Genomic DNA, 22,961 nt, shown 5'->3' with positions numbered 1-22,961 from the left:
TTGGGAGCTGTTCTTTACCATATCTAGCAGTAAGAGGGTGTTTTGATATCTAGAGTTAAAAGGGAGAAGAGAACGAAGCTCTTCGGATATTTTTTTTTTGGGGGGTGGGGGGGTGGAGGCGGGGGAGGGGGCGCGCGGGGGTTAATTTCTTTGATGGGTTTTGCCTTCTAAGTTCCTAAAATTGGTGACTGTAGCCTGAGAGCCACCTACCTTCTGACTCTTTGGTTGCTCTCTTTTAGGACTAGAAGGTTAATTAGCTTCTAGCTTCAGGAAGAAGGATCTAGTACTTCACACCAACAGATCTATGTCCAGCAGCTGTTTGTAAGAATGGCAATGAAACTACTTTCGGGTTTCTTCGAACTCTTTTGAGCTAGAAGTCAGCAGCCTGCGGTAGATAATTTGTTTTCGAAGTGGAAATCTAAATTATGTGCTATAAAATGGTGGGAGCTCCTTCAAACCAGAAAGAATTGCTGGAGAAGCACCTCAGGATGCAGCTTGCTGCTACTGTTAGGAGCATCCAGTGGAGCTATGCAATCTTTTGGTCCATCTCAACTAGGCAACAAGGGTATGGGAAACATTCAACCTGTTATCATTCTAACGTATACTTCTTTTTTCCTTAAATTTTCTAACAATCTTAGGACTGGTTACTGACGAAAGAAAGACTACATTGTTATGGAGACCTGTTTGTCATGTATATATTTGAGGAAACTGAAAGATTCTTTAGGGGCAATAGTCCTTATTGTGGATTATCAAAATTTTTATCCTCGTTCTCTGATATCTTCTCTTCTGCATTAAATTCTGGTGGTTTCCTAGGGCTTTAGCATGGTATGATGGATACTATAATGGTGATATCAAAACAAGGAAGACGACTCAGCAAACGGAGTTTAAAGCTGATCAAATGGGTCTGCAGAGAAGTGACCAATTGAGGGAGCTCTATGAGTCTCTTTCTGCAGGGGAAAGCAAGCAGACCAAGAGGCCTTCTGCTTCACTATCTCCTGAAGATCTGACGGACACTGAGTGGTATTACTTGGTTTGCATGTCCTTCACATTCGGGCCAAGCCAGGGGTAACTTCTGATATATAGCATTTACTTCCTATTACATTTTTATGTTTTTTTTTTTGCCTTTGCTCTTTCCTATTTAGATCCAAAGTTGCATGATGTTTTGTTCTGCAGAAGACGGTCAAAGTTAGGAGCTACGATTGAATTTATATGTGATTTTAATGGTGTCAAGTTTCTGTGACCTAGTGAGATTGACTTGTCTTCTACTTTTAGGCAAAAATGTCTAGGTACTCGCAAACATCATGGGCTACCTCCTAAGTAATTGTTTCTTTGTTAAATAGGCTTTGAACTTGCCTTAGGTTTAGTCACTCCCATCTTATTTCTTTACTACCCTGATCTCCTATATGCTTATTTTGCCTAAACCTATGACAATAGCAGAACATGGGCGACCGAAGAAAATGTACTCAATATCTTGTTCAATGTTTCATTTCTCAGATATTATATATAGTCTTCTCTGAACAATAGCTGAATGGAACAAGGTCATGTGGATTACCAGCCTGATAATGCTACCTAGATTTCTTGAGGGCATGGGCTATATTGTTTCAGAGTTTTACCTTAATTGCTTTTATTGATCTAAATTTGCTTTTCCCTTGTTTTAACACTTTTTCTCTCTTTCTTCTTTCTGGGCAGGTTACCAGGTAAAGCCTTAGCAAGTAATCAGCATATATGGTTGAACAATGCTCAATTTGCAGATAGCAACACATTTTCACGCTCTCTTTTAGCGAAGGTCAGACTTCATGGCTTTCTTCCAGAGTTATCTTTATGATATTACGATAAATATAACATTATTTGACCTAATTATGTAATCTTGTTGCCTGACATGCATTTCCTATGCTGGATGGGCTTTTGTATCAAACATCATCTCAGAGTGCATCTATTCAGGTACTTTCTTAATCTCTTCTATGAAACATACATCTTAAAATGTTGAGATGTTGTTAACTATCGTGCTGGTGGGCAAGTTTTACTCTAAATAGGAAGGGAAACCTCTTGTTGGCTGCATGTATGTAACATATACATCTATCTGTAATGACATCTTGTTTTTTTCTTTTTTGGTTGCAAATTGATAGTGAACACAATGAGAAAGTCCCACTAACTGTCTGTCTACTATTTGCTGACGGAAGACATTACTCTTGTCAGAACTGGCTGCATAAAAGCGGAATGCTTTTTTTCTTATTGTTATCGTTGATGAAATAATTATGATAAAACTAGACTTATTAAGTGAAATAAATGTAGAAAGTTTAGCTAGTATGTGCACTCTAAGGTTGCAAGTACTTGTCAACTTGCCACCCCTCATATCTCACATCTTGACTTTAATAGTTAGCATGTTGCTTTAGTCAGCATAAATTTTTGGCAGTGAAACTGGGAAATGGCTAAGTACAAGTTAATATTTTTTATGAGACCCAACTTGCTTCGATATCAGAAGCCTAAGCAACTGCATTAGACCATACCAAACCTAAGGTCTAATGCAACAGCATTGCCAGATTCTGATGCCTTGTCATCCCTGAAGTAGACTTTGGCATTTTTGAGATTGAGTTTCTTATTCTTGGATGGTAAATGGCTGCATTGCTTGGGTGGGAACGAAAAGCGCTTGCTTGTGAGGAAGGTGAAAGGACATAGAGAATGATGTTGCTTGATATTTTCCTTTAATAACTTCCTATATTAGGACTTCTGCAAACAGCATATTCTTTTGGAATCTCTCCATCATGCACCAGTTTGAAGTGCATGAGATAGACTTCAGATGTTTACTTGTTTGTGCCTTTTATTTGCAGACTGTAGTGTGTGTTCCCTTCATGGGCGGCGTGCTCGAACTGGGTACAAGTGAATTGGTTAGTTCCCATTTTAATCAGCTCACATGTCATATCTAGAACCCTTGCAGAATCTTTATGTTTTCTTATAATTGTAAGGTTTCGGAGGATCCCTCTCTTATACAGCAAGTCACGACTTCCTTCTGGGAGCTGCCAAACCCTGTTTGCTCGGAGCAATCTATATCTAGCCCACCTATGTCTGATAAGGAGGAAGACAATGTGCCCCCAAAGTTTGATCGTGATGTAGTTGATACAGTTGGTTTTGGAGAGCATAACGTAATATCTGACTGTCAGACTCCATTAGAAGTTGGATCCCCAGCTTCTCATTTTACTCTTCTTCCTTGTGCCCCAACCAAAGAAGCAGAACAAATCCAGGAGAAGCTTGATGAATTGCAGGCTAATATTTATGAAGAGTTGGATATAAATTCTCCAGATGACAATTGGAGGGAGAAGGGTCACAATCAGAAAACTGTTGACTCTTTCAGAGTTGGAGTGGTGAATGGAGTATCTCAAGTACATGATAGGATTTTGGCAGATGATGAGTTCAGCAATGGTCTAAATGGTTCTTTGAACTCAAGTAACTGTGTATCACAGGCCTTCATCATCCCTTCTTTGCCACTAGAGGGAGCCCAGACTAGGCTTATTTCTCTGGATCTTGAGGGTGGCACTTCTCACTATACAAAGATTCTTGCTGCCATTTCAAGAAGCACCAGGCAATCGACACTGACATCGTGCTTTCCAGTTGGTTCTCACGACTCCAGCTTTAATGTCTGGAGGAGAGCTCTAAATGCACCGAAGCCACTCACTGGCACACCTCAAAAGTTGCTGAAGAAAGCTTTGATTGTTACTCCATGGAAGTGTGGTAATTCGCCAATACTGACCCAAGAAGAAAATGGTCGCCAGAATAGAGTCTTTAGATCAGAAGGAGATGATGCTGGACCCAGTCATGTGATATCAGAGAGAAGAAGAAGAGAGAAGCTGAATGAGAAGTTCCTCGTATTAAGATCAATGGTTCCTTCTATTAGCAAGGTAAATTTGAACTATATTTTATGCTGTCAATGGAATTACCCCTATATTGTTGTAGGATAAATTACTAATTGGATGCTTTTGGTGATTCCTGGGAAAGCTTACCTGAATGGTTCTGTTGTTTTGAAATGGCAGATCACACCCTTTAAAAATTAAAATTGCTAATGGATATCCTTTGAAATACTCCTTTTCAAATACATTAATTTTGAAGTTTTCTTATTTAAAGCATCATATTCTTTATTTTCATGTATTTAATGTATACATAAACAGTCTATTTAGACTACTCTAGTAGAAAAATGAAGGATGCCAGTCTTATTATGATAAGCATAGGTTGTGAGCAGATTTGAGAAGTGCAATAGCCCCTAATGTGATGAAACCAGATATCAACTGTATCTTATTTAATCATCCTGGAAACATTGAGTCGTGTTTCTAGTTAGTTTCTAGCTATTTGACTTCTGCCTTTTACCTTGTTGTAATCGTCGTGTTCTTGTCTCAGGTTGACAAAGCATCCATCCTTGGCGACGCAATAGACTATCTGAAAGAGCTTGAACAAAGAATAGACGAATTGGAATCTTGCCAAGAGCGAATGGACCGTGAATCAAGAGGGAGAAGGAAGCATCCTGATATTGCCGAAAGAACGTCTGATAACTACTGCAACAGTAAAAGCATAAATAGCAGGAGAACTTCTGCAAAGAGAAAGGCTTCTGATGTTGATGAAACAGATGGGGAACATCATTGGATCTTGTCCAAGGATGGCCCAATTGATGTCAATGTTACCATGACTGATAAAGAGGTTTTCCTTGAGATCCATTGCCCAGCGAGGGAATTTTTGCTGCTTGACGTAATTGAGGCAATAAGTAACCTGCATTTAGATCCTCTTTCGGTGCAATCATCCACTACCGATCAAGTGTTAGCACTGACATTAAAGGCTAAGGTTTGGCAATAGTAAGAGCTTGTCCTTCATTTTTGTGTAATATTTTTCGCTTTGACTGCTGACTTGTTTTTATTCTTCATTGCAGTTTATCGGTTCAGTCATAGCCTCTCCAGGAATGATCAAGCAAGCCCTTCAAAGGGCTGTAGCTAAATGTTAGTTTTCTTAGCTACCATATACTGATCGTGGAATCCTGAGCTCTTTAAATCTTTCTCTGGTGACGACTCCAGTGCTTTTCTGCTGAGCACTATCGAACTTCCATGCGCTCAACGATTTCTCTGAGCTCTTACCAGTTAGGGGTGTCTCACTCTTCCTCCTAATTGTAATTTATATCTAGTTGGTCTGCTGTAATGTCCAGTGATGTATGTTACACAATATTGCTTCAATAATAAAAAGTTCAGCTGGTAGAACTTTTACTGCTCGGTAAATGTATGTCCAAAGGAATCGAAGTGGCGATGCAAATCCCATGATCACTTACAGTGTTGTTTTTCGTGATTGATTGATAGTCTCATCTGCTCTTTTCATACTTAACTTATTCATGGATCTCCATTAGTAGAGATGGGGCGATTAAAAGAAATTTTTGAGTTTATGTTTAGAATGTGCTGAGTTCCACTTGATCTACAAGTCATTGTTTCATGTCAAAATTTGAGTTTTTATTCAAAAGACGCCACATTCGCCTTTATTGATCTCTGATATGATTAAAAACAATAAAGTTGAGACATATTTGCGTGGAAAGATGTCGCCCCATGTACAAAAAGGTTAGATGTGACAGCACGTGAGTTATGTTAAAAACATTTTGGGCACTTAATGGCCATAGGTTCCTAGATTAGCATGTGGATTTCCCTAAATTAAAGCTGCCAAAGTTCATTAATGCAGGCCTAATCTAGCTCTACAACTTAATATTCATCCATCCACTTGCTCTACAACTCATTGTTTCATGTCAATATCCACTTGCTATACATCATGCCAAATGATAGTTTAACTTCTGCAGCTCAATTAATTAATCAACACCATATCTGCTTCTTTCTAGAGCCAATATACTCTAGAGTATCTTTACAATTTTGTGTTTAGATATGGTAAAAGAATATTAACTAATAAGCACTAACTCAGAATTCTTGCAGCTGAGCTTCCATTGGTTATTTGTTTCAGTAAATTCAAATGAATGAGGGAGGCTGTAACAGGTACATAATCACCAGTAGGGCAGTAAGTGATACTTGTGCAAAGCCATGTAGAGGAGCATGATATCCATCAACCTGGAAGAACAAAGTACAAACCTAATTCAATGAGGATAGAAAACATTCTTATTGAAACAAATTCTTCAGCAATACAAGGGCGATTCTGTTGTCGAGTAATAACTAGACTTGCAAAAAGTATTGTGCCTGCATAAGTGAACCATAATGAGAAGGAACTACAGTTGAACAGTGTGTTTCTGCATATATCACATTTTTATTCACTAGATATAGTCTAGATAAAGGAAAAGGAATCAGTAATTTCCATCATGCAATGAATTACGGAGGATCCTTTTTCGCTTACTTGATCTATATCTGCAAAATGTAGCATTTAAAAAAATAAACAAAGATATTGTCTTAATGCACACCATCAAACACTTGAAAGGTTCAATATGGAAAAACAACCTAATTTTGCACAAAAATCTTAACTGTAACTTTATCAAGACCTGAAGAAACTGTTAGGCAGAGAAAGAGAAATGCACCTAGAATTATCTTTCAATTTATTCTCAGATAGGTAAATCAAGTAATCAACAATCATTATAATGGCTCTTCTTTAAATCTGAAGAATCAGCGATATCTTTGCAGCTGCAGAAATATTTGTTCTTTGATGCTTAATTCAAGACCTATCAGAAAATGGTATAAAGTCACCAGTTAGCTTCATCTTTTTAAATAAACTTTTAGAAGTTATATTGTTTAGATATACCTCTTGCAGTAAGGTATTAAAGTTTAAAAGTATTTCTGACATACCCTATTTGAAGGTATCAGGTTATGACAAGTAGAGTCACAAGGATATGCGCAGTCGGCTTCCTTGACCACCTCTCTTTCGAAGTACCAATCACCTACAGCCTCTGCAATAGTCTAAAAGCCCAGCATGTTCATATACCTTCAGTTCTTCATATGATCAATTAATATCTTTCACAAGAATATACGAAGAAATTCTCACTATTATAAATCTACAAGTAAAATTTGTCTAAAGAATGATACCTTATTATTTAATCTGGGGGAACTGGGAGCAAACCATGCATCTTGTAATTCACTTTGGCAATGAGCAAAGCAAGAGTTTATAAACATACCACCACTCTTTGAACCATCGAAAGGCCTCAATGCTGTGAGCATTTCAGTTCTAAGACCTGCAAAAAATTTCTCTTCAAGTAACTGTGCACAATTTTGGTCTTGTAAGATAGAATAGCTATAGTAGACTCAAGGAATAACCTTGGAGAATCATTATTTGGTCTGGCCTACATGATTCAGGATTCTTCTTACAACGGCTCCAATGTCCACTTGGATCAGCTGAAGGTGGCACAAATATATGAGAAAACTGTCCACCAACAGAAACTCAGTTAACAAACATAGAAGCCTTCAAGCAAGAGCATATACGAAATTAAGCCCAATTTCAGCCATAAACTAAACATCACTTCTGCATTGAGAGTTTCAACCAAGTATCACTTACCTGGTATACATCATACGCTGCATTTAAGATAAAATAAGGTGTTTTGATGTATGCTAATGCATACTGTGGGAAGAAACACTGCATACAAAATACAAATGAAATTAGAATCTATTTAGTATTTAATCTATTAGTAAGAAAACAAGAAAAGTCATATACCTGATAAGGATTATCATGCGAAGTTAAACAATCAATGTTCAGAACTTTTTGCACCCCCTACAGCACAAATCTTTGTTAGACAAACATGAATGACAAATATTAATTTCAGGGCTGTCGTAAATGATCAGCTGCATAAAGAAGATATCACCAGAAAGCTAACCTGCAGATTGACTACACTGCTAAAAAAGGATCTTATACTGTTCTTTCCGGTTATATCATTCCTGCCAGATAGATAGTTATAAATATTTGAGTATGATCTCCCTTAGAATTAGATTTTAAGGTATGAATCCAGTTGCAAGTGACTTACATATCGAGGAAAAATCCTGCATCACTCATGCACTTTACAGTTGTCATATTAGGAAGATGATTTGCAAGATCATCACAGTGAAGAAAGGTAGCCAGACCTCCAGCAGAACAGCCAGAAAGCAACACCTGTGAGTAAAATGGGTAGTTAATGTTTGATTGTTTACAGAAACATTTCAAGATCAAGTTCTTGAGTAGATGTGGAGGTTTGAATGTGTTACTTTTTCAGCTTGTATTAGCCCTTTTGGTAGAAGATCACTAATGATAGCATCCCAAATTCTTTTCCCTCTGAAGTAAAGAAGAGTATCCTTCCGATCAAACAAAAGAAAATCCCCCATAAATCAGAAGTAAAAAAAATAAAATTATATGAACAAGTAATCTCAGATTGTCTTCTTTTATATATAGAAAAACTAATTTCTCTAAAATAAACATTGTAACTTGTCTGTAATTGTTCAAATGAATTAGCTTCTTCTACTGTTGACTTTGGTTACTCCACAATAGCAAGTAGAGAAATAGTAGTTATCCATAAGTTTAAATAAAAAAAATAAACTTTAAAATGAAAGATGATTAGCCTTACTCCGCGACCGTAAACCGAGTCACCGGCAAAGGAGGCACCATCGCAATAACGAAGCTTCACACGATTCCAGTCATAAAAATCTAATCATAGAAGCAAAGTTTTTAGTAATTTATCAATAAAACGTGACTCAATAGATACACATATTAGCATGACAAAGTAACCTAGGACAACAGACGTAATGGTCTACGTTGCTGGGCAAACACGATATATAGTGTCCGGATGCATCAAGTTCCTACATTATGTTGTGCAGGCAATCTCTGATAGGGAGGGACATTAATTACCCCTCCTTTTTAAAAAATATATATATTATTTTCGTTTCTACCACTGATCTTTTATTTTAATCCATCTAAATTGATCCAACGGTCCAAAATCGCACCTGGGTTCATCGCAGGGTCATCGCTGAGTATCCCGGAGAACACCTCGAGCTTGTTCATGTAGCGCGTGGATCCCCTCCTCGTCGTCGACCGCTCCAAGCACGACGCCACGTCGTTGCACCACCCACCTCCCTGCACCGTCGAGATTAACAAAGACCACCACATCAGACGGCCGTATCGACCCCCGACCGGCTCCCTCCGATCAAGATCGGACGGTGCACCATCGATTCCTCACCTCGAATTGCAGCAACCAATTGCGAGCGCCGGCACCGACGCCACGGTGGAGGTGGTATGCAGGCGGGCTCCCATCCAAACAAACTACAACATAATTTAACATTAGATTCTGTCGGGAAAATACTCTACGGTATCATATCAAGTTGGAGTCACCTGCTCCGAGAGATGTAGCATTAGGGATCAGCGACATGCCCACTGATAAGGATGAATGGATCCTCCTCGCCATTGTTACCAGAACCATGGAAACCACTATTGCCCAAACCGCCGCGGATTTGGGTATCGCCATTGGAGACCGGATTGGAATAGCCCGAAGAAGATGAAGAAAGCTCGATGAGGAGGAGGAGGATTGGATGGGATCGCGATGGTTTTATACTTTTGTGAACTCTTCTTCCGTGCCGTAGGAGGAGAGTATGTGTTCATTAATCTATCGGTTAAGATTCTCAAGGGCATAATAGGAATATATATATTAAAAAGATATTACCAGTTTAAAGATAATTATTTGTTTCTAAAAAAAATTATGCTGCAAATTATTATTATTTTATAATTACGTTATCTTAATAACTTATTAAATAAAAGAAATATGTATTCTCAATTAAAAGTAATGCATTGATATCCTTCTATTATTAACTTGATAAAAATTTAATTAAATTCTATCTCTTCAATCATATTTTAGTTATTTACAGATATCTTTTATTAATTTAAGATTTATTTAAACTAAAATTTGCTAACAGATAGAGATAGATAATTAAATTTAAATTAAAATCTATCTCTTGTAAAGATAAAGAATCAAATTTAAATTGTCTAGTATGTAATAATATCTCCTATAACTAAGATCTAATCATATCTATCATAATCTAATTTTTTTTATTTTACTAATCTGCCCTTTTTTATGTTATGGTTTTGGAATTATTAGGAGTGTGAAGGTTGCGGTTACACGAAGGGTAGAGAGAGAGAGAGAAGAAAACGCCAGCTTTGATGGATTCGTCCTTTAGTGTTAGTGCGGAAGGGAAGGCGGGGCCACCCGATATGAACTAGCAATAGAGGAAAGATAGAAAATTAAGTTCAGATGCTTACCATCGCCTCCAAAATGTAGAAAATTAATCCTATGTGCGAAATTATTTGGGACCATCTTAGCTGTGCTAATCCCGACATTCCAATCATTGCCTCGTGTCACATTCTTCCAGACAAACTCCTTGTTCTGACTGTTGTTTTAAATGTCGCACTTGACTTAGAGAAACAAATTTCTTTAAAGTGAGAATATGGATGCGTATCTTATTCCAACAACCAAGAACTTGAAAAGCAGTATGGTAGATTGGTAGTTACCTGTAGTTTAGTAACTGTCATTGCTCAAGAGAAATAAACAGATTAGTCTGTGTATTATATATTCAATAAAGGAAGATTTGTTCAAACTAGTCCATGGATGTTACTGATTGTTACATCAAGTTTCAATTCCCCAACCAGAATTAACACTTCTAACTCCATAAGAATTTCATTGAGGCAATAATTTGCGATAAGCTATTAAAATTATTGATCTTTCCTACTTTCTCGGTCGACCAAGCGGTTCTGGAAGAAGAAGAATCTCGGCCATGGTATTCGCTGTAGAGTCATGCCAAGGAAAGCTCTAAATATGGATTGTGGTTGCTTTTGAGTTACACTGCAGCCTGCTCTCTCTCTTCGCTGCTCGAAATCAACCTGGACAAAGAGAATTCAACACCATTGTCATACAGCCGTATTTATGAATAACAGGATACAGTGACCAGGACAAATATGAAGTTCTAAAAATTTAAATAAAAGTCTCTAATTTGTTCAATGTTCTTTAATTGCAAAAGAGTCGTATCATCAACATTTCAGAATTGCAGCAATTTCTCTGACTTGATTTAGAGACCTTCTGATTTTATTGGAAGAAATATATACAACTTTTTAGCCTTGATCTTACTTTCATTTCTGCGACTGAAAAAAACCTAATCTTTATCGGCTGGATTCCTAATTTCAGTGGTCTAATTTGTGAAAGTATTTCATCTCAAACATCCATCAAAAAGTGCCATCAACTTGAAAAAGATTACTTTGATTTAACTTCCACCTGCATGAAATGTATATGAATGTACTTACATTTGAGATGAACTTAAGACCGAGTTTGAGCTCTCCCTTGAATGTGCCGTCATAGAGCACTACATTGTATGGAGCTGGCTTCAGGTCTAGGAGACCTATCTGGCTTCCCTCTATAAGAACTCCTGTCAGATGAACTCTGCATAATTTTTTACAAGTGAGTGATCACGTGCTAACAATGAATTGTTTAGTGACTGTCGAACTTGCTTAAAAGGATTGTCAGCTAATTGATATACTATAGATGTATTAACTGATACATTCCGTGTCATTGATACTGATACTTGTTCTTCTCATCAGAGTTAGTTATGACTTGATCGTGCATTAGTATCATGCTGTTATAGAATTTAACATAACTGTAAGAGTCGGTAAAATGTCTAGGTTAATCCTGCAGTATATAGTGATTATTAATAACTAAGCTCAACCTTGTTGTAGAGGAAAGAAGATTTATATATTTCAACAGATTGGTATCGTCTATAAATGACAATGACCAGTAAGTATTGTTTTAAGCATCTTCCAATATTCTTGATTTGCTTACATGTTATAAGGACAAATATTAATAACACTAACTATAAATGAATTGAAACAATATATTTCTAATGCTTATTGATATTACGTGGTTTCACCAACACAGCAATCCTCCAAGAAATTATCCTTTTCAATGATTGTCAGCTTGAGCTTGTTCAAGTCTTTGCATTCTGAAGATGAGAGCGTAAATCTGAACTTCTCATTCCACCAGACTTTCCTATCTTTTCCTGCGCCAACAGTAGCAAGATATTTAAGCAGATAACATGAGACAATAAATTTTGCTTGCACTTGCTATGTAGGGCACAATTAGAAAAAACATGATATCTCTTAATAAGGAATTACACATAATACATTATAGGAATTGATAGACACATCAAACTAGTGAGCCATTAATGTGGCCATACTGATAATTACAAGAGAGAACTATATACCTGTTGTGATTTTGCTTGTAATTGTCTGATTGCCACATTGGATGATCACATAATGACTTGATGATCCTGCATTCACCAATTGACAGAGGAGAATCATAAATGATTGAACATAAATAGGTAAAAGATTCTTCAAAAATTCACATTGATCAGGTGTTTTTTGTAAGAACTGTATTGAGTAGCAAGAGAGAGAGAGAGATAGAGGGAGAGGGGAGGGGAGGAGAAAAGGGAGAGTGAGAGACACCGAGCAAATGAGCATTTTTGAGGCCTTCAGCACTGACCAGAAGAACTTCTAAAACTCCACCTTTCATTCCAGCATGAGAGAGAAGAGGCAGGAGGGAAACATTGGTGCAGTAGAGATTTATATAGGCATACAGAATCATCTAATCAAACTGAAACCTTTATGGAAGTAATTAAGCTAGAGGAGTTTCATGTAGCTATGAGAAAGCAACCGAATAAACTTCCAGAAACAATTTCAATGCAGTACAAAACTCTCAGATCTATTAATGCGCTTGAAAACCAAATCAACAAAACTCTCAGGAACTATTAATGCTCTTGCAAACAAAAGCATAGCATGCTAGTAATATTGGAATATAACCCTTAGTTCTTTTAAGTAATTCAAGCAAGGGAAAAGTTCATGTTGCTCCAGTTCCTTTTCAATGGTGTATGATCTTGATAAGTATCTACCATATATAATGTGAGAAATCTGGAATATACCCAAGTCCTTTCAATGCATGAGCTAACTTCAAGTAGATTATTCTGTTGAGCCAAACCTGATCTTATAAACACACAGAAAAATACAGCACTAGCTTTATAAATACAAATGGTGTCTTAAAAAGACTTACGACTTTGCAAACAAACAAGTTGAAAAAGGAGTAATCTTGATAATACATATTAAGTCAGGATCAGTCTTCGATCACAATCTCCATATGTGATGCTCTGGCCCTGCGGCCAATCGGGTCACCACCAGCAAGTGTTTGCAATTCAACAACAGAAAGCTGATCAAGCCACCTCACTACATGATCTGCAGCTTGAAGCTCGTATACTGGAAGCCTACTTGCAATCCCAACACACCTCATTCCAGCATTGCGTGCAGCCTCAATTGTCAACCTCGAGTTGCCAAATACCAAACACCTATCTGGTTCAATACCAAGTCTCTGTGCTGCGACCTCAAACATCTCTGGCTCAGGTTTCCCTCTGCACACATCCTCCGCTGCCACTGTCATATCAAAGTAGTCTTGCAGATCAACAGCATCAATTGCTTCTTGCAGACTTTGCCGTGAGAGCGTAGACACGACCACCGTCGGAATGCTGAAGCTTAAGAGGGTGTTCATGAAGTCAATAGTCCCCGGCCGTATCCGGTAGTACCCTCCATGGAGAACCCGGTAAATTGCTTCCTTGCGCGCCGCTAACCTTTCAATCTCCAGTGGGTCTTGTGACCAACAGAGAACGTCCGAGATGGCTTGGTCAGTCTTCATGCCATCAATTTTCTTCAGCAGAGAGTCTGGAGGATATGATTTCCCTTCTTCTTGAGACAGCACGTACCACACTTGCGGCTCCAAATCAGGATCGTCATCTTCAACAATGACTCCCTTCCACTCCAAGATCACACCAAACCATTTACCACCCATCCGTTCTCGGCGCAGGGGTGGCTTTTTAGATTTGTCTTGAGGTGTCATCAGCCAACCAAGGCTGTCCGGAAGTTTATAACCCAGGTCATAAGACATGGCGCGGAAATTGGTGCGTCTCTTCTTGGCCGCCGCCGTGCTTCGGTTCAAAGAGGAAACTGGTAGTTCGCCCATCAAATTGGTGATACCATGCAGGCAAAGCTTTTCGCCAAGCAGGTGGTGAGCGGCAGCGAAGCTGGTTGAAGCAATCATCCCGCGACCAAAGATCGAAGGATAAAGTCTTTCCAATTTGTGAAGAAAATCTACAAGAGAGTTCGGAAATGAAGATGGAAGTTACCGGAATCCAAGTCCGAAGAAGAAAAGCCACCTTATTTCCCCCAAAGTTCGACTTTTTTTCAAACAAAAACTACACCACCCAGATCGAATTAGGGATCTAAGTTCAAGGAGAATTTTTAAATACGAAAACAAATCCCGAATAAATTCCCAGGATCCAAGTGAAGGAAGCCGGCTAATTTTGAGATTGCGATGAAGCTAGACCATTTCTCGCAGATTAGGAACGAGGGGCGGAAACCTTGGAGATGGCTGATGGAGCCTATAAAATCGTGCAGGGCGAAGAAGTTTTAGAGACCGGCTTAGCCGCATATACATTAAAAAATGTCAGATCGGGTAATCGATAACATATGACTGTGAGGGAAGCGACTCAATAGCCATTTGACTCGAGTTCGAGGCTTCGAGCGCGCGAGAGAGAGATCCCATGGGCCGCATTTAGGGGTGAAAACGGGTCGGATTAAGTCCGACCCAACCCGCTATCCGGATCCAGATACGGATAGCCTTTTAGAAAAAAATCCGGATCCGGATACGGATACGGGTTTAGTTGATTTTATCGGATACGGATTCGGATAACGGATATCCGTTTACCCGCTTAATAAATACCCAACTAAAGTTACTAAACCCTACCTCTATCTCTCATCTACTCACCATCTCCCCCAAATCTCCATCGACCTCACTCCTACCCACAACGCCGCCCTCACTGCTAGCCCTCACGGCCTCACCGGCTCACCCATTTTCACCGCCTCCCTCCTCCGGCCCTTCCTCGTCGACCTCGACTCTCCTCCACCGGCCCTCCCTCGTCGACCTCGGCTCTCCTCCACCGACCTCACTCCACGGGTCCTCGATCCCGTCGCCTCCATCTAAAATTAGATCACCACCCTCACCGCCATCACTGCCTTCATCTACTCACCATCTCCCCCAAATCTCCATCGCCCTCACAGCCTCACTGCTAGCCGCGGCGCCGCCTCCATCTAAGGACAAAAATTCACATCGCCCTCACGACCTCACCTGTTTTCACCGCCTCCTTCCTCCGACCCTCATTCATCAAACTCGGCTCTCCTCCACTGGCCCTCCCTCGTCAACCTCAGCTCTCCTCCACCGGCCTCCCTCCACGGGTCCTCCTCCTCCACCGCCACCGACCCTCCCTCCACGGGTCCTCCCTCCTCCACCGCCGTCGACCCTCCCTCCACTCCATTGCTCAGGTATATTAATGCATTCATAGACATTTTTAACCTTTGGCAGGATTGGGAGTATATTGACTATCTTTTTGGGCCTAATGAATTTATCTCATTTAGTGATTATATTCTTCCTTAAAGTATGCACTTAGTAACTACAAGAGAAATCATAAATAAAAATGGAACAGATACCTGTGCAACCAAGGTAGTGAGGGCAGGACTGATCAATGCAATGCTAGGCATGGATAATTTATCTACTAGAACAAATTTATATTTTTTTCATAACTTTTGAACCTAAATGATATTTTGCACATTAGGTTTAGATCATTAGTTTATGCACATTATATTTGTTTAAAGTCTATAATTTCTTTTGTTTTTTCTTTTTGCACCGTTACTATCCTTTTGCCGATGAATCAGTTCTCAAATACTTTAAGTTTTGTTCAAATTGTATTTGAATGGTTTTAGACTTGATTGATATTCGTAGTAAGTTCATATTAATTTGTTTAAAATTTGATACGTATTTGTTTAAGATCCGAAAATTTATCCGAACACTATCTGATTCGTATCCGAAACTATCCGATCCGTATCCGAAAACTATCCGATCTGTATCCGAAAATTATTCGTATCCGTTTTCTTAGGATATTGTTTTAATTTTTGCTATCCGTCAAATATCCGTATCCGAATCCGTATCCGAATAAAAAATATGGATCCGGATATGGGTTGAGCACTATCCGAGCCGTATCCGATCCGTTTTCACCCCTAGCCGCATTTATATTAATCGATAAACTCAATTGCACTTTGCATTAGGGTCGTGCAAGTAAAATATTATATATCAAAATTTGAAAGTAAAAAAAAATAATACAAGAATAATTAATAATAGAATAAGCTCTTTTGTATTAGTACTGAACTTATTCTACCAGTCTTACCGATTCTCCAGGGAACTTAATAATAATAAGCAATTCTCTAGACGATAAATGATCTTAGAGTCGCTGTAGATGGTGCAAGCCTTAGAAGAAAGTTAGTAAAAGCTCTTGAATACCAAATAACAAAGCCTAAAGCCTCACCTTCCAATATAGCTTTACACAAAGTTTCAAGGTGTCTTGTCTTCTGGCTGGAGAAATAAACCTCCTTGGCCTTCTGATGTCCATGACGCATCTACCCAGCATTTATGGCCTGCTCATGCTTTTTCTTTCCATCATGGTTAAATTCATCTTGGGAATCTTCTATTGGGGAGCATTGCCAATCCATGGAGTGGACAGTGATAGAGTTTAGAACCCCCGCCTCAACATTGGGAACTTAAAAAAGGGCACCATTCCTCGATTTCCAATGTGCTAAGTAATGATCATGCGGAAGGATAATACTTCATTGTCTTGTAGAGATTCTTTAATGAATGATAGCCAAATCGTTTTGCTTGCATGCTTCTCTAGAAAATGGTTACTTTCTTTAAAACAAAGAAAACGGTTACATGTCATATCAGCTTTAACCTTACATCAGGTTAGCAATAAGTTTCCGAAGAGAAGGCTTTTAGAAAATAGTTAGATGTCATATCAAATTTATCCTTAAAGCAGATCAGTAATGCTTGAACAATATAGTGAAATTTTGACATCCAAGAGAGACAATCACTTGTTTTTAAAACAATCTCTAACTATTTGGCATGCCGCAAGGTTACGGCAGGAGGAATTTAGAGTGCAAAAGTCAATATAGATAATAGATAATAGATAGGATCTGACATTATAGATAACTAGATAGGATCATCTTCAGAATCATAAATGACAGCAGAGTGCAAAAGTCAAGAGCAAATTCATTTATAACATTTTCCTTATGTGTACCTTCTCGTAGGAGGAATTTAGAGCTCTTAGTTTGTAGCAGAACTCAACAAGCAAATACCGAAAACTGACTCCCGACACTGGATCATGTTTTAGAGCAAGATTACAGCAGAAATACTGATAAATAAGAAGTACCACAACAAAATCATCGACACATAAAACCTGCAAAATCTTATGTTTATGCATTGACATTATTGAGGAGACAATTCAACCAAATAGTAAGAAAATAAACTGCATCCAGGCCAACAGTGATCAGGAAAGAGTTTGTAGTGAAAGGGAACAGATCATTAAGATTTAAACTCCTGACTGGGGAAATGTAAATAACTTCCATATGTGGTATAGCATTCATCCTATTCAGTGAAAGTAAAACAAAAAAAAACATGGTGTAACAGAGATGGTTTATTTCTCCTCTTACAAGCACAAAATATGTAGAGAACTGACTTTAATGATCTTCATCGATTCACTGCATTCCTTGACACGGGATTTGTATTCCCTCATTCCCTGACTCAAATAACAGCAAAAGGCCCTACTAGAGCACTGTCAGAACTTCATCATAAAGTCGACGACTCTTACATATTGGGAGAATATCTGCTGATCAAAGTTATAGTCTTCAAGAGAAAGCACATGTTTACTTGGCAGATCGACGTAAGAGTGCATCTGCTTTGGTCACACCATAAAAGACTGCGTTGCTTCCAGGGTAAACAAGAAAGTTCCAGCCAATTGGAGATCCACCAATAACGGAAGATCCTTGAGAAACTTCGTCCAGCTGCTTAGCGGTATCCTTCATTTCACTGCACTTGGATCCTTGTGATCCCTTTTCGAGAAATTTTTCTGAGATGCTTGGCAACTTATCAGAATTAGGTTCATTTTCTGGTGGACCGTCTGACAAACTTGCAGCATCAGTAGTTTGGGGCTGTTCTCCCTTCTTTTCTTCTTCTTGGACCTTCTCGGCAGACTCTTCCTTGATAGCCCCACCCAAAGATTTTTCAGTGGGTTCCTTTGGCTCTTCAGAAGCAGTTAGATCATTCCTCAATTTTTTTGATAACTCTATCATAGTCTGTATTTCTACAAAATGGATTTACAGTGGATAAGGAAAACATACTAGATGCCAGTAAAGAACCTGCAGTAGATATCCATTGTACAGTAAGTCTACACCATAAAGGGTCAACTTGATACAAGCCAATCACACCATTAGATATCTCAAGTATTGGAACTTTCAACATCATGGTTACTTACTAAGATGCCCTATGACCTAAATGATTTGGCTTGGGATTGGCTTTATGTGGCAGATATTAAATGCTCTGAAGTTCCTCATTTCGTCCTTTGAAACTTCTCTGATTGACAATAACTATGTATATATCTAGTTGCACACAATTGGCTTCTAAAAGGCAATGCCAACCTTGCTTTAAAGCAACTCTGGCTATATAGATCCTTGAAGTAGAGCAGAAAGTAAATTTTAGGAGAATAAGAGGCATAAAATGTATTTAAAAGACAACTCAGTTTTCCATGTGGCAATTGCTTTTCACACTAAATGGAATTCAGAAATGAAACTGGTAAGGGTGTGAATGGCAAATTTATATGAAAAATAACGGAACTAGCTATATATAAAGATGATGAGGGAAACGAAAGGTGAGCATGGAAGAGGGAAAAAAAATGATCTATAAAACTTATAGTGAACAATTATGCTCCAGGACTTTTAGTTCTGATCCTATTTAAGGGCCAGATCAACAACGGTTTTACTAGAAACAACTAGGAAAAGTTTTACTACTGTAGTTACTTGTTCTCACTTGTTAAATATTGTATAGTAGACAAAGAATAAGTGAAGCTTCATAAAAATTGGATGATAATGGACGAATACATTCAACAAAGAGAACCTAGTAGCAAAATAAGAATATAGGAAGAAAAAAAAGAGTAACGGAAAGAAAGAGAAGAGAATTCAGATCAGAGAGATTCCGTATTTCAGAGAAAAGGAGTAGAAAGGAAAAATAAATTCAGGGAGGAAATGGAAGAATCCAATATGGAGAACAACTTTATTCCTCTTTTTCTTTAGCATGAATCCAGAAAAGAAAAGGTTCTGACAATTTAGTCTTAGAGCAAGAGCTTATGTCAAATCTTACATGAAAAGGCTTTTCTATAAAATAGAACAAAAGGAAGGGAAAACTCCCTACAAAAGGATGACCAAGGGAGGCAGTCAGCCATCCCTTGAGGGTTTTGTCAGAGTGACAATCATGCCAGGTAAACTGCCCGGTCGCGTTTTTCTTTCCCAATTATTTCCTACTTCATGATCTCATGATGTCAGGAGAAAGTTGACCTAACAAGTAAATAGACAACAGGGCAAACAAAATATATCCCTAATGTGTGGACTGGGATTAAATGAGTTGTATAAAGTTTCAAAAATCAAAACTAAAATAAAGCTAAGCAAAGTAAAATCCACCAAATCCATGTACATGGGTCTCTGCAATCAGTATTGATCAACCATTTAGTAGCTCATCGCAAAGTGGCTTCTCATTGTTCCATAATACATCAATACAACCCACGAATAGAACCATTGAGAAATATGACAGTACTTTCTACTAAGAGAACTAAGAATAATGTAATTCAACATTACGTGCTTTTAATCAGTAATCATAGCTACTTTATAAATCACACATAGTTTTTGCTCGGGTTACTAGCAAGTGCCTGTCAAGAAAACAAAATAGCTCTTTTACTCATGCAAGGATAATACCTACAGAAAATTTTCTACTTCGAGACATAATTGTAATTAAGAATCCAGGAGTACTTGACTTACGCTTTAGTATGTCTTGAGCTGCATTGCTGCTTCTAAAGTCGGGACCTTGGAGAACCTTCAACGGAATTAACAATAGGCCTTTCAGTGTAGACCCAAGATTTAACCGAAATTACAAGTGAAAATAATAAAAAACAAATAAACTACCTCGACGAACAGAGGGCGGAGATCTTTGACGACGGTGCGGATCTTGAAGTAGATGGAGTTGTGGAAACCCAGATCCTCCAACTTCCTCTTCTTGACTCGCGTCTCCTCCTCCACGGGCGCCGCCGCCGCCGCCATCGATAGTGGTGCTTGCGGCTCCGGGGCAGCGGCGTTGGGTTCTTGCTCCGCTCTGGGAATAGATGGAGGATTAGCGTCGGGTTCTTGCATAGTGGAGATGGGAGTGAGATCGAGAGAACAAGGGGGAAATATATTCTGAGTTAGATTTGGGTTTTGGCCTTTTGGGACTTTTGAAGCGGAAACACGGGGGGACGAAAGTGCAAAATTGCAAATAATTGGATGGGCCTGTCTTGGGCCTGACAAGGGCCTTAGCTGGATTTGTCGTATTATTTGCACATATGGACAAAGAATTGATAATATTGCCGACAAGCCGTAGCATCAGGTTAATCATTTTACAGATCAAACCCTATTGCTTTAATATTTATACTTTGAGCCCTTCTCTTATAAGCATGTGAAAGGTAAAATGGAAAAGGGTACATATTACATCCTCTATACAGCAAACTTACATGGCATTATGGCAATGTAATTAATACAACCAACCAATGATCGAATTTTCACAAGAATAATCACACACAATTAACAAACAAGCCATAGAGATGTATACTCCATGGAAATGTACGTACTTAGGGAAAAATAATGCATGTGTAGATATATATAGATAGCATTTGAACTCCTCAGTTCTCCTCGAGTTCCTCCTCCTCCTCGCCGTACTCGTCGTCGTCGGCGACGGCATCCTGGTACTGCTGGTACTCTGAGACCAAATCATTCATATTACTCTCGGCCTCAGTGAACTCCATTTCATCCATTCCCTCCCCAGTGTACCAATGCAAGAAAGCCTTGCGCCTAAACATGACAGTGAACTGCTCGGACACACGCTTGAACATCTCCTGGATCGACGTGGAGTTGCCCATGAAGGTTGCAGACATGGCCATTCCCGTAGGTGGGATGTCACACACGCTGGACTTGACGTTGTTGGGGATCCACTCGACGAAGTAGGAGGAGTTCTTGTTCTGCACCGCGATCATCTGCTCGTCGACTTCTTTGGTGCTCATCTTTCCGCGGAACATGGCGGAGGCGGTGAGGTAGCGGCCGTGGCGGGGGTCGGCGGCGCACATCATGTTCTTGGCGTCCCACATCTGCTGGGTGAGCTCCGGGATGGTAAGGGCGCGGTACTGCTGGGAACCGCGGGAGGTCAGCGGGGTGAAGCCGACCATGAAGAAGTGGAGCCGGGGGAAGGGGATGAGATTGACGGCCAACTTCCGGAGGTCGGAGTTGAGTTGCCCCGGGAATCGGAGGCAGCACGTCACGCCGCTCATCGTCGTGGAGATCAAGTGGTTCAGGTCACCAACTGAATCAATTTTTTTAAAGAGAATTACACATTGATAATAGAGTCGTAGATGTTCATAAACACGTACATTACGAGTGATGTCAAATCTAACAACCACGTGTTAGGTCCGGGTCCTCGTAAAACACATAATGTGCTCCATTTGGGCTTAGGTGGAACACATCCCTACGTGGGGCCATCGCCCACCGGAACCTACAGATCTGGTCTCAGAATCTTAATTGATGGTGATTGAAGAAAAAATTTAGTCATTTACTCCTAGCATTTGAATTGGCCCGTAACCCGATTGGGGAAAAAACTACGCTTTTATTCTTGAAGCATATGGAAATAAAAAGTTATTCCATTAAGGTTAAGGCTTGGTCTTAGATCTGGATCTGAATTTGATAAATATATTCGGCTAAGTAATAGATCGGATACTACAAGTCATGCCAATATATATATATACGTGTATATTGCTATAACGAAAGAAGATCGCGCTTACAGCTAGGATTGGTGAGCTTGAGTGTCCTGAAGCAGATATCATAGAGCGCCTCATTGTCGAGCACCATGCACTCGTCGGCGTTCTCCACCAGCTGGTGCACCGACAGCGTCGCATTGTAGGGCTCCACCACCGTGTCCGACACCTTCGGCGACGGGAACACCGAGAACGTCAGCATCATCCGATCCGGATACTCCTCCCGGATCTTCGATATCAACAGCGTCCCCATCCCCGACCCCGTCCCCCCTCCCAACGAGTGGCAGATCTGAAAGCCTATAACCAGAATACATCGTATGTTATCAAACCGCTTTAAGCTTTTGAATCAACTAGAATAGAACAGAGTAGAACAGAATAGAATAGAATAGAACAGAATACCTTGAAGGCAATCGCAGTTCTCGGCCTCCTTGCGGACCACATCAAGAACCGAATCGATGAGCTCCGCGCCCTCGGTGTAGTGGCCCTTGGCCCAGTTATTGCCGGCCCCGTTCTGGCCGAAGACGAAGTTGTCCGGGCGAAAGATCTGGCCGTAAGGTCCGGTCCGGAGCGCGTCCATCGTGCCGGGCTCGAGGTCCATCAGCACCGCCCTCGGCACGTACCGGCCCCCGCTGGCCTCATTATAGTACACATTCACCCTCTCCAGCTGCAGATGCGAGGTCCCCACGTAGTTCCCCCGCGCATCGATCCCATGCTCGTCGCACACCACCTCCCAAAACTTCCCTCCGATCTGGTTCCCGCATTGCCCCGCCTGGATGTGGAGGATTTCCCTCATCCTTTTTTCCGATCGAACGAGAGAAAGCTGGTAGGGAGAGAATTCCGGGAGGGTGGCGAGGAGATTGAAACAAGGAGGGCCTTTTTGTAGACGTGCGATGGGGATACTGTTTGGTATTGGTGTTAAAAGATTGGCGTTTTTTTTTTTTTCTTTTTCCTCTTGGATGGTGGAGAGTTGATGCGCTGGATAAATAATAAACAATA

The 22,961-nt window shown here is 39.8% G+C and overlaps 5 protein-coding genes across 7 annotated transcripts; 1 reads left to right on the top strand and 4 right to left on the bottom strand.

The window, feature by feature from the left end:
* Positions 1 to 134: 134 nt before the first annotated feature.
* On the top strand, positions 135 to 5,272 carry LOC140762746 (transcription factor EGL1-like). The gene is made up of 8 exons (XM_073100674.1): positions 135 to 565; positions 814 to 1,065; positions 1,690 to 1,786; positions 1,927 to 1,941; positions 2,829 to 2,885; positions 2,964 to 3,893; positions 4,387 to 4,824; positions 4,910 to 5,272. The coding sequence occupies exons 1-8, from the start codon at positions 426 to 428 to the stop codon at positions 4,979 to 4,981; spliced, it is 2,001 nt and encodes a 666-aa protein (XP_072956775.1). The 5' UTR covers positions 135 to 425; the 3' UTR covers positions 4,982 to 5,272.
* Positions 5,273 to 5,795: 523 nt separating this feature from the next.
* Positions 5,796 to 9,555, bottom strand: LOC140762833 (pectin acetylesterase 9-like). Of its 2 annotated transcripts, XR_012104757.1 has the most exons (14): positions 9,298 to 9,553; positions 9,146 to 9,228; positions 8,913 to 9,042; positions 8,537 to 8,616; positions 8,181 to 8,267; positions 7,964 to 8,088; positions 7,817 to 7,877; positions 7,657 to 7,713; positions 7,501 to 7,578; positions 7,263 to 7,368; positions 7,035 to 7,180; positions 6,798 to 6,908; positions 6,533 to 6,673; positions 5,796 to 6,074 (listed from the first exon to the last, which is right to left on the bottom strand). XR_012104757.1 is itself a non-coding variant. In XM_073100789.1 (13 exons), the coding sequence occupies exons 1-13, from the start codon at positions 9,428 to 9,430 to the stop codon at positions 5,976 to 5,978; spliced, it is 1,296 nt and encodes a 431-aa protein (XP_072956890.1). In that variant the 5' UTR covers positions 9,431 to 9,555; the 3' UTR covers positions 5,796 to 5,975. The 2 variants fall into 2 exon arrangements, 1 of the variants encoding a protein (XP_072956890.1); XM_073100789.1 differs by lacking the exon at positions 6,533 to 6,673 and having other exon boundaries at positions 9,298 to 9,555.
* Positions 9,556 to 10,514: 959 nt separating this feature from the next.
* LOC140763751 (5-amino-6-(5-phospho-D-ribitylamino)uracil phosphatase, chloroplastic-like) lies at positions 10,515 to 14,546 on the bottom strand. Of its 2 annotated transcripts, XM_073102084.1 has the most exons (5): positions 13,049 to 14,546; positions 12,207 to 12,272; positions 11,864 to 12,002; positions 11,254 to 11,389; positions 10,515 to 10,836 (listed from the first exon to the last, which is right to left on the bottom strand). In XM_073102084.1, the coding sequence occupies exon 1, from the start codon at positions 14,081 to 14,083 to the stop codon at positions 13,109 to 13,111; it is 975 nt and encodes a 324-aa protein (XP_072958185.1). In that variant the 5' UTR covers positions 14,084 to 14,546; the 3' UTR covers positions 10,515 to 10,836; positions 11,254 to 11,389; positions 11,864 to 12,002; positions 12,207 to 12,272; positions 13,049 to 13,108. The 2 variants fall into 2 exon arrangements, with proteins under 2 accessions (XP_072958185.1, XP_072958186.1); XM_073102085.1 differs by lacking the exons at positions 10,515 to 10,836; positions 11,254 to 11,389; positions 11,864 to 12,002 and having other exon boundaries at positions 12,206 to 12,272.
* A 2,803-nt stretch (positions 14,547 to 17,349) lies between these two features.
* Positions 17,350 to 20,381, bottom strand: LOC140762243 (uncharacterized). The gene is made up of 3 exons (XM_073099918.1): positions 20,095 to 20,381; positions 19,951 to 20,005; positions 17,350 to 18,227 (listed from the first exon to the last, which is right to left on the bottom strand). The coding sequence occupies exons 1-3, from the start codon at positions 20,317 to 20,319 to the stop codon at positions 17,791 to 17,793; spliced, it is 717 nt and encodes a 238-aa protein (XP_072956019.1). The 5' UTR covers positions 20,320 to 20,381; the 3' UTR covers positions 17,350 to 17,790.
* Positions 20,382 to 20,621: 240 nt separating this feature from the next.
* LOC140762242 (tubulin beta-7 chain) lies at positions 20,622 to 22,889 on the bottom strand. Its single transcript, XM_073099917.1, has 3 exons — positions 22,365 to 22,889; positions 21,993 to 22,262; positions 20,622 to 21,517 (listed from the first exon to the last, which is right to left on the bottom strand). Exons 1-3 carry the CDS (start codon positions 22,756 to 22,758, stop codon positions 20,844 to 20,846), a joined length of 1,338 nt encoding a protein of 445 aa, XP_072956018.1. The 5' UTR covers positions 22,759 to 22,889; the 3' UTR covers positions 20,622 to 20,843.
* Positions 22,890 to 22,961: the final 72 nt, after the last annotated feature.

This window comes from Typha angustifolia, chromosome 7, assembly GCF_048772165.1.
Source record: "Typha angustifolia cultivar Huaian chromosome 7, ASM4877216v1, whole genome shotgun sequence".
NCBI lineage: Eukaryota > Viridiplantae > Streptophyta > Magnoliopsida > Poales > Typhaceae > Typha > Typha angustifolia.
The sequence above is the reverse complement of the archived record's forward strand: the minus strand, read 5'-3'. Positions and strand labels throughout refer to the sequence as shown.